Raw genomic sequence first — 11,280 nt, forward strand, 5'->3', positions numbered from 1 at the left:
TTTTTCATCATCAATATGTATAGGTACACTGAATGACATTGTGAGCTGGTAAACTTATCAATATTTTTAATATTCACGATACTGTGATTTTGTAAAGACTAAAACACATCTCAAGTGAACATACGTTTTCTTAAACTTAAATTGTTTTACATTTGCACCCCTTATCCATCATAGACCCATGCACAGTGTTGCCAGGTGCGTTTTAGTTTTATTGTACAAAATATCTCTCCATATCCCCAGGCTTCAACTGATTCCCATGCAACTATTCAAGACAGTTTCCTCGTGTACTGTTTTACAATCCCTCATTGACTATTGATCACTCTTACTGACCCTGATTTTGTTTTACAAACCCAGCATTAGAGGGAAACTGCTCCAGTTTGGCAACCCTGAGAACGTGTCCACCTTGGCGAGGGTGGGGCGAAACCTGAACCCCTGTCAATGTGCCTCTGGGCCATTGATATATTTAAGCAGAGAGCGTATGTGGGCGGGCACAGGGTCAGGAAAGAGTGTGAATCCACTCGCCAGGAAAGGTGAGCTGCAAAGAGCGCTCAATAATTCAGCATTTGTAACAGACGTTAGCAACAATGGCCTCGCCATACAGGACCAAGGTCGACTGACATATATGAGGCATATCATTATATATAATATAATTGTTTGTCCTAATTCTACCTCCCTTTCTCTGCCTCTCTGCCTATCTACTCTCCTCTCTCTCTTTCTCTCTCTCTTTCCCTCTCTCTCTCTCTCTCTCTCTCCCTTCCTTTCTCTACACACACACACACACACACACACACACACGCAGTGACAGCAGGCAGGCGTGCACACCCGCACAAACATCTTTCATTACCGCCAGAGAACGAGGAATGAACGAGAGGCAGAGGGACAGAACGAGAGAGAGATAGAGAGAGCGAGAGAGGAAAAGCGCACAGAGGAGAGGGAGCAAGACCGAGAGGAGAGGAGAGAGACACGCAGACAGCACACCGCGCTCGCCCAACTCTCCCCAGCCCCGTTCCAGGAGGCAGGAAGCAGGCATGGTGGAGGAGGCCGGCGCCCAGCCCAGGGTGATGTTCCAGACACCCGGCAAGGAGGAAGAGGAGGAGCCGCCGTACCGTCGCCTGGGCAAGCTAACCGTCAAGTACAACCGCAAAGACCTGCAGCGGAGGCTGGACATCGAAGAGTGGATCGACGGTCAGCTGCACCTGCTGTATGACTGTGAGGTGAGGTACTGTTGTGGAGGTGTGGAGGGGGGTGTGCAATGTCAGTCAGGGGGGTCACTCACAGGTCAAGTCTTGGTTATGTGAGCAGCTTTTGGGCTGCCCAAGAGGTATCTCCCCAATGTGTTGCCATGGCGAGTACTTTCATCTCTGCTGTGAGTCCTTCACTATGCTCCTGTGGCTTATCTTGCCAGCACTCCTGGGGTAGTCATGCCATGACTGATTATCCTTGAATATTATTCCATGCAATACTGTACGCTCTTGATTTATATAAAGAGAAACCTTATCTCCATCATGGTTTTATATGACAATTTGAAGCGATTGTATGCAATGCAATCAGCAACACCTAAACCAGAGGAGCTGAATGATCAGTGTGTCTTCAAAAGATGAATGTAAGTGCCTAGAGATCTGTTAGTCATCCTGCTTTATTCAGAGGGAAATGGCAGAGAAACATTCATCACATGCTGTATAATTTGGTCTGTGAAAGAGTTATTTAATAAATCTGAATTGAACTAATAAGCTCATTAATATCTGTTGGACTTTGCATTGGGGCTTGCTTATCACAAACCTGAGCGGTGTATCATTACACTAACTCATTAAAAGATATTTGCCCCTGACTAATAGCCCAGAATAGCTATTAAGCCACAAACATATATAACTGCTAAAGGAATGTAATGCAACATAATTTATGATGCTAATATAAAGGAGCTCATCTGAGAAATATTTCACAATGTCCTTCACTGCTGCTATAATGAATACTGTGAGTGGATAAATCCCTTTCAGTCCACACATTTTAGTTTTGAAGTAAAATCAATTAAGTAATATCAAATCCACTTTTAATGAATGACTTCAAAGGTTGGAATCCCACTGGGATTCAGACATAGACAAACTGCCCATCATGCACCACATCTCAGAAGAATAAAGGCTAATGTTTGCTTAACCCATTCTGGGTCCCCTCCATATAACAGTGAAGGTTCTCGTGCCAGTGACACTGCATGCTGCATTAAGATTGGTAAGGAGTTCCAGGGCAACACCATGGCAATAGAATTCATACATCTCCTAGAAACCAGAGCAATTTGGCAAAGTATTCCTGGGAGGCAACATTTATCATTGGCTGGAAGCTGGGATTACTGCCCATGCAAACACGAAAATACAGCCCCAAACTCAACTCAATGATAAAGCAGTACGTATGTGTGTGAATGTGTGTACGCGTGTGTGTGTGTGTGTGTGTGTGTGTGTGTGTGTGTGAATGCATAAAAAACATTACAATTGTAAAATAAAATACACCAGGATGAATTTCATAGAGAATAGTTCAATATTAATTATTTTAATTAATTTTTAACACTATTAATTTAGTGCATGAAATTTCACACGATTATTGCTGATATTTTTTAACTTATGAAATTATACAATGCAGTGACAGTGACAGCAGTTGCTATGGATTACAATAACAATTGAAGGAGAATATATTATTAATATGCTGGAAGTTTTTTGTTGTTGTACTCAATGACTTTTTATGATGGGAATACTTTTGGCAGCCAAATGGTAGATATGCTTTTAAAGAGCACTAAGGCCATTTAAAATGTATAAAATATAAAAGTTACAACAGTTTATTATGGAATAACAAGTATTTTTTGCGAAAATGTGACCTTTTCTGTGGAGGAAGGGAGTGCACATTCAGCAGTCCAAAGAGCAGTCAGTGTTCTGGGAGAAAAGGCCATCGTCAGAGTTAAACTGGGCCCCATTTCACAAACAGCAAAAATGGTGACAATGGAGACAGTGTGGTGTTCGGAGCTCAGCCTCTTGTTTCAGTGCGGCCCAGCCAGGTCTTTGCAGGCCAACAGGAACTGTTCTGGGAGAAAATTAATCCCAGCCATGTGCTCTGGTCATTTTAATCCCCCCCCCCCCCCCCCCCCCCCCCACCCCATAAAGATTAATTAGTATAACTGCTATATATACTGATACTGCATCATAAATCATTATACTGACTTTCATTTTCAATTGAAAGTTTATGTGTATTTTTTTCCATGAAAGGTCAGATACATTTCTTTGTTGCCCTTATTGCACAGATATGAATCATATGATAATGTATTGGTAAATTAGTGCTCACATGCTAAAATTACCATACTGTAGTTTTTCTTTAATTAGGTAGCACTGCTACTGAGGTCAACTTAGCTGAACTAAAAAGTGCATAATGTGAGATTGTGTGTGTGTAACTGTGTGCGAACTTGAGTTGTTCCCATGGATAAAAGATACCTTCATGCATTCAGTGATGGGAACAGTGCTATCTTTGCCTCTACGTATAAGAGCGATGACTTGGACTCTGAAAATGCTCAAACGTCAGGGTATGCAGAGGGAATGGGATACAGATTGATTCATGCAGTTCAATTAAATAAATTCTAGCAGTTTCATTGATCTCTTCTGAATGGAATCTGCCTATTGATACATTAAATTTAAACAAAGAAATTTGTTTTTATACAACTTCTTTGATGACACAACAAAGCTGGCTTTATAGATGTCATAAAAGTGGTAGTGCAGTAAAAAACTTCTCAGAAGGGGAGTTTCAGCAGATGAGGTCACAATCAAACCCTTGTAAGAGTAATTTTCTGATTGACAGTATATGTGTGTTAACATAGAGACAATCACGTGATTAAATATATCCTTTATTATTCTCTTGATTATTGTTATACCATATATCCCAATGTAAGTGATTCGAAATATACTCTTTATAGCAAATCATTTCAAATCAAGTGTTTAGACCTTTGCATAGTCTGTTCCGAGTTCTGGAAAGTGAGAGAACACCCTGTCTGAGAATTGGTCAGTAAACAAAAAGATAAATGATCAAGGCCTAAGTGTGAAAAACATATTGTCCCATTCTCCACATATTGGGAGGACTGGCAGATGACACCGCAACCTGGAGGATTTTATTGTACGGTCAATCTTATCGGGAGACAAAATAAAGCTGGGAAGACCAAGGTTGTCAGAGCGGGTGTCCACTGCTAAGGAGGGTAAGGATTAATTAGGGCAGGGGGTAGCTGTTTAGGTGAGAAGGAGAAACATGCCACCGGTGCCTAGTGGAAAGTTACTGAGATTGTTGGATATAAGGAACGGCCTATGCATCTGAAACTTCAGAGAGTTTTGTGAGCGCTCTCTCATTCTTCTCCTTGCAAGTTGAATAAAAGTCTTATTGGTCTTTGAAGGCGCTGTGACTCTGTGTTATTGGGGAAGAATCTCACCTCTGGGTATGTGGGGATGGGAAACGGTAATTTCCCTGACACCCTGAAGTAATATGACACAGAGCTTTGAGAATATATTTCCTGTAGTTTGTGCATGTTGTAGTTACTCATAAGAATCAAAAGAAAGACACAGGAGAAATTAACACAGGCTCTCATTGTTTTTGGAAACAGTTGGTTATTCATCTTTGTTCGACTCTACGCCCACCCCACGCTGCAACTCTTCAACCTCACTTGATTTCATAAAGGTCACCCCTCCCTGTTCTGTGGGAAAATCTGATATTTGCAATGTAAATCTAACACACACCTTCTATTGAATTTTAAAATGAATTAAAAATTCCCCATTTCCCAGAATCAAAACCAGAGGGAAAAATGATGAGTTTTACTTTGTATACTGTGTTCATGCTCAGCCAGTGGCTATTAAAAATGATTAATAAAGGCCTGAAAAAGTATGTCCAACCCTGGAACATTTTGACTGGAGCTTAATGGCTTATTCCAAATAAGGCGTAACATTACTGTTTCAAGTAGTGAAGACCATCCAATCTCAGCAATGAATCCATCGAAAAGTGGAATTGTGATCGTAGCTTCTGTTATTGCCGCAGTGGTGGATGAGAACACGAGTCTTACTTCATTCCTAATGCTTCATTTGCAAAGCAGTTTCGAGGTCTAATGTGCTGAGGTAGAAAAATGTTGTTATACCGGCAGCTGTTAAAATTTTTATGGCTTCTTCGCTTCTCACAGCTTTTACAGCCATTATAATGTTCTGGTCGTTGTAGTTACTGTAGATCTTACACCGCGGTTGATTCTAGATTCCTGGCTAAGATGAAAATGCAGGGGAAAAGCCAGAGGTGTGGTGATGAGGTAGGGAGTAACGCAGTGACCAGAGCACATGACCAAAAGGTCACAGGTTTAAGTCTCAGGCACGGAATCTTCAATCATCCTGGCACTTTAGCTGAATGGCTTCGGTAAAATAACCAAAGTTTGTGATCGGATAATGAGTGACATGAGAGCTAGGCAAATCACCCTAAGAAAACAGGTATCTGCCAAAGCTAATAAATTATGTAGTGACGTTGGCAAAAGGTGATTATTTTCATGTCAGCTAAGAGTAAAGGTCACACTGAGGGTGTTCTGTTGCCGACTTCCTAGTGCAAGAGGACGGTCGGCCCCCTGCGTCGCTGTACTAAATTATTAAAGGATGTTTCTCATTTGCATTTGTAAAGGTCAGGGCTTTCTGTGTCCTTCAAGAAGGCAGTACCTATTTCTTAGAACAGGGACACAATAATCACCATCATACATTATGAGTGCTATTGCTTATTACTCATTAGCAGCTTTTGTGTCAGTCATTAGATCTGGAGTTACCCAGAATGCAGTTGTAGAAAGATGTGTTAGAAGCATATCACAGGAACAACAAGTGCATATGCTCACTACAGTACTAAACAGCCCGCCACACCGTAAAGCAGTACCAAGCTGAAAAACAAGTCTAAAGCATAAACATACAACACTAACTGTTTTTACCCAGCATGTCCTTAACATCGACATGCCTTGTAGTATAGCATGTAGTATATAGAATGTGAAAGTGAATGAATAGATTGCATCTACAGTATATAGCTGATTTTACCATTTCAAAGCATAGTGAAGTAGAGGACCTCAATTTAACACCACCAATGTGTAGCACCCATCTGGATGATGTACAGCAGCCAGTTTTGGAATTAAAGCACTGCACACATAAATATATATTTTATTACAATACCTATGGATTTCAACCATGAATGTTGATTTCAGAGACGTTATTCAGGTTTTAAACTGCTCTGTAGCCAAAGCTTCTTTTGGGTAGAAATCTGAATTCATTTGACTTTTGGAATGATACCATTCATTTCCAAAATAGTTTCTCTTGATCATCACACCAGTTGTTAAAGCCTTTCGTGTTGCCTCAGTGAAACCAAACAACAAAATTCACATACACAATTAATTGCTATACTGTGGTATACTTTTGAACATTTTATAAATAAACTGGTGTACATGTTTGTGTGCACCTGAACATAAAGAGATTGTCTAGCAAGCAAGAGTATCTTATTTTTAATAAAAGTGATCAATTCAGACCATATTTGCAATTTTAATTTGGAAACATTATTAAATTTGTGGCTTACCACCTTCGACATAGAAAGCATGTAATTGGTGCTGGAAACCATACTACATGAAGCAACAATACAACATCTGGATGGTACATGCAGTGTATGTCTTGATTGAAGTTTATGTTATAAAGTTTGTTCATCTGTAAGTTTTGGAGGTAATGGTGCAAAGGGCATACTGTCAAATTAATTTGTGGACATTATTGTATTAATCCCTGTGCACTGTATGTCTTCCACAGCATGGAGAGAATATACGGCATGTAATTTGTGGGAACAGCTATAATAATGATGGCTCCACTTATATAAAAAAGATAGTTCTCTGATCCAAGAGGGGCTAAATCAGAATGGCTCTTGGCTTTGGGTGGCTGTGTACTCAGTTACCATGGTTACGTGATCTGGGGCAGGAGGAAGTCATCCAGACTTGTCTTGAGCTATGTCTTTCAAGAAGGATCTACAGTTTCACTGAAAAGAGATGCCTTTGAAAGTTGCTTTATTTAAGCCAGAAGACTAACTGCATTTGTGTTGCAGGTGGAGGTACTTGGTTATGCATAAATTAAACAAAACCAAGCCTGCTTTCATCATCACAGCCGTGCAAGATAGCCTGTTTTAATGCCACTCCCCATTTAAATTCACTGTACATGTGTTCCACAGAACATATAAGTATGTCATAAGCTGTCATAATCAATCCCATTGATATGTACAGGAAATGGGTGATGTATTAATAAATTAACATTATAGTAATTATACTATTAATATTAATAAAAATGTTAGCTGACAGTAACTTTTTGACTGCTGAAAGGAAATCTTTACCTGGAACAGGAAAGAAATGCAGAATATCACAAATATTTAACTTTGTGACAGGAGCTCTGCTTTAATTATGTGGAACCAAATTGTGCTCTTTCCTTAAACTGAGTACTTCTGTGGTGCTTCAGGTGTCATAGGCTGCTCCGGTCCTGACAATCTTGTGAATCAAGCCATAAAATGATGCAGTCTGGAGGACTAGCTCTATTGCCTTGCTCTTCTGACCAGCATATTGATACACATTTGTATTTGTTGTGACTGTCTATTTTACCAGCTAGTTTAACACCTCAGTCTCTAATCTGATGGTCCAACCATGATGGTCATTTGCTTGGATATATTCCCCATTGCCTATTAGCATTTTAAGTAAAGATACTGGGCCAGCCAGCAGAGCATGGGTTTCCCTCTATAACTTTGTTCCTTCCAGGATATATTCCCACCAAGGAGTTGTTTTTTTCTTCTTCTCACCACTGTTTGAGTATTTTTATTTCTATTGGGGTGGGAAAGTCTTTAATTTCCTGTTTTTTTGGGGGTTCAGTCTCAGTCTTTCCAAATTTTCCCATTTTCTGTTTTCTGTAAAAAAAAAAATCTTTTTGACAGTGCCTGTAAAAAGTGCTATTCAAATAAATCCAATTTCATATTGGATGAGTTGCTGATATGTTGGGTTTCTTCCAAAATTTGGAGAACCAATTTGTCACATACTGCTAGCCTGGACTTAGTTACAATACACAACATATTGTGGTTAAATCTCTGTTTCTGTTTGGACAAATTGAGATTCAATTGCAAGGTATCCTTAATTGATTTCGATTTCCAAACTGAAATCCCCTGATACACTTACATTGTCTGTTTAGACTATAAGTACATTTAGACATGTAAGTACTTTCAGAAATGAAGCTTATTTGTCTCCATAGGGGAACCTTTTATGTTCTTTATTAAACCCTCTATAACAGGTGAGAAATGCGAAAAAGCTCCAAGATTGAACCAATTTCTCTGACAATGTATCCTTGAACTAGATATGGTTGCTCTTCAGAGACACGGAGTAGCCTTATGGAACCTTTTCATCTGAAAGTTTAGCTCTATGCTTTATTGTATTGTGCAATAAAGATAAAGCATACATACTTCTTTAATATATGGCCCATCTCAAGCAGATTTTATCCATTCCACTGCCTGTGTCACTTTACCATCTGCAGGAAGAGGACATCCCAGAGCTGGAAATAGATATTGATGAGCTCCTGGAGCTACCAGATGCTGATCAAAGGTCCAAGCTGCAGGTGGGCTCACGCAGACTGAGAATGACCCTTGCATTTTCACAGTGAACACTGGATCATCCTGCTGGATTTCACGCAAATTGCCCCTCATATACTGGTATGAGCCTTGAAAAGGCTCTCCAGGTGGCTCTTTAAAAAAAAAACACTTAATGTTGAAATGCTAATATTGAGACATATTAATGGAAAACAAAATGATGGATTGGTTTTTAAAAATGTGCTAATTTTGTATGACTTTATGATAATCATACATGGATAATGAGAAGATAATCATACATGGAAACATAATATGCTAATGCTATAATTAGCTTAACTATGACAGTCAAAATAAATACCACATACCTAAAGAAGCACCTATATAATGTGTTGATTGGCCTAATTTGTAACAATCTGTAATTCGAGTTGTGATACATGTTGGAGTTTAAAGCAAAAAAGAAAACAAAATACCTCTTCTTGCAAGAAAGGTCATACCAACATCACAGAATTCATATATCTCTTTGAAGGAGTGTCTGATTATTGTATGTCTGCCCAGACACATGACATAGCAGTCAGCTGATTACCTCAGACAGTTTTTTTTCCTTTTTTCTATTGAGCTCTTGTGTAACACTGAATGAGATTAGGGTTGAGATTAGAATGTTCACACCTGTCATTTCATTTGAATTTGTGGTGTACCTCTCTTTGTAGGAACTACTCCAGGAATGCGGCAAACCCAAAGATGTAAGTAAATATGGCGCAAGCAAATGGTTATGTGGGCTATATTCTTGGTGACTGTACAACACCACTTCTTGTAACTAGAGTCAATGGGGTTCACAGATACCTTTGTTAATGGAGTCTTCTTCAATAGGCAGTATGAGATCATTGCAGTGACTAAGAATTTTAGCATTAACAACATTATTTCATGTCATCAAATCCTTATCTCCATCATCATTCTCCATATAGACATTTAATCATATATTCTTTAGTGGTGATGATATTTAATCACAAATTCTGCAGTGGTTCTGATGTATAACCATGGCTCTTACCATTGCATTTACCTCCAGGATTGCATTTACCTCAACTGATTACTAAAGAAAGAGCAAAGCAGCCATCCACATGGATGGAATTATAATGTAATATAATTTAGCACCAGAGTTATTACAAGATGGTTAAGACCGACTGTAGCCTATACGTGTAATGGTGCAAAACTGGTACTAAGTAGCTTGATATTTACAACATGGCTACATTGTAGTCTGTCGTCATTCTGTTTTAATATCTTTGCTCTGCACCAGTACATAGACATATCACAGTCCGTCTCCTTCACTCAATTTTAACAACTCGGGTACAGTCTGTGAAGCTGTCGGACATGTTTATAATCCCGTTACCCGTCATCTCTTCTACCTGTCAGGACTTCATTAATGGGCTGCTGTACCGGATCAAGGGTCTTCGGAAAATGTCAAGCTCTCTCAGAAAATAAATGGGTTTTGTGGAGCTGGGACCAAGCCATTGCCATGACAACGAGTTAACTGGAGAAGCAGATGCCCACGTGAGCTGAGCAGCATGAGAGTCGATAGCAGAACCAACTGATGATGATGATGATGGAGATGGTTGGGAATGTCTTTACCCATAAAGACCACTATAGGCCTCCGTGAAGACAGTCCATTTGGACTGCCTCTTAGTTGTGATTAATGGACAGTCTTAGAATTGTGAAAGATCAACATACAGGTTACAATATTTGTTGTCTTTTCTCACTAAAAGGAAGTGAAAATATTGATTGTACTGTCTATTAGAATACCTGCATGGAACGCCTGTTTGTAACTAGCAAAGAATTGTACAACATTATTGTTTTTCTATTTATATATTTTTGTCCTCATTAGTATTGTATAATGTGTTAATAAAAGAAACTGTTTCATGTACATCTCTCACTTTCACCGCAAGCTGAATCTGTTCGCTTGTTTGTTAGCCCGTGGCAGGCAGCATGTGCTTCATAGATGTGCGCTTGTAAGTCCTATCTCTGGCCATTTAGGAGGGTGATCACCAACACGTGAACCCATGTAGCCAGCTGCTTCTTCTTCTCACTCTGAATGCATTTAGTTCATGGGTTTGCAACCCTGGTCCTTGAGGGCTGAAGGGTAAGGTTGGGTTTAATTGTTAGCCAGGGCCTTGTTTCACAAAGCAGAATTACTGAGCCAGCTGGATAACTGCACTGAGTAAAACCCGGAACCCTCTCAAATATGGAATATGGACTGAAGTAAAAAAAGCTGTTCCGGATTTTACCCGGTGCAGTAATTGTGCTAAATCAGTAATCCTGCTTGTGAAATACCCCCCAGCACTTGATCGATCAGTTTTACTTAAATCTGTGGTTCACATAGTTAAATCTTCACACATTATTTTTTTTAGTCTAAATTGGTTGCTAATTTTAGGGTTTAAACAAAAGCCAGCAGACCCTGTGGCTCTCCAGGACCACAGTATCACTTCAGTGAACTATGGATGACCCCTATGACTGGCACATAAAGATCACAGGCACCTGACCGGACCAAAGGAGTCGAGTGAGAACCTTGCTGAACCCATTCCCTCACTGGGAGGCACCGTGAGCCAGTAATGTTTATCCCTGAAAATATGTGTTCAGTATACACTCACTGGCCACTTCATTAGGTGACAGGAGTGG

The 11,280-nt window shown here is 39.7% G+C and overlaps 1 protein-coding gene across 1 annotated transcript; it reads left to right on the top strand.

Annotated features, from left to right (window-relative positions):
- The first annotated feature begins 495 nt into the window (after nt 1–495).
- LOC118229443 (protein phosphatase 1 regulatory subunit 14B-like) lies at nt 496–10,654 on the top strand. The gene is made up of 4 exons (XM_035421400.1): nt 496–1,214; nt 8,562–8,642; nt 9,321–9,353; nt 10,021–10,654. Exons 1-4 carry the CDS (start codon nt 1,029–1,031, stop codon nt 10,087–10,089), a joined length of 369 nt encoding a protein of 122 aa, XP_035277291.1. The 5' UTR covers nt 496–1,028; the 3' UTR covers nt 10,090–10,654.
- The last annotated feature ends 626 nt before the right edge of the window (nt 10,655–11,280 follow it).

This window comes from Anguilla anguilla, chromosome 6 (genome assembly GCF_013347855.1).
Source record: "Anguilla anguilla isolate fAngAng1 chromosome 6, fAngAng1.pri, whole genome shotgun sequence".
Lineage (NCBI taxonomy): Eukaryota > Metazoa > Chordata > Actinopteri > Anguilliformes > Anguillidae > Anguilla > Anguilla anguilla.

Coding starts and splice junctions, on each gene's coding strand:
- LOC118229443 (XM_035421400.1), top strand. CDS start 1,029: ATGGTGGAGGAGGCCGGCGCCCAGCCCAGGGTGATGTTCCAGACACCC. Junction 8,643..9,320: donor ATCAAAGGTCCAAGCTGCAG/GTGGGCTCACGC, acceptor CTCTCTTTGTAG/GAACTACTCCAGGAATGCGG. Junction 9,354..10,020: donor AATGCGGCAAACCCAAAGAT/GTAAGTAAATAT, acceptor TCTACCTGTCAG/GACTTCATTAATGGGCTGCT.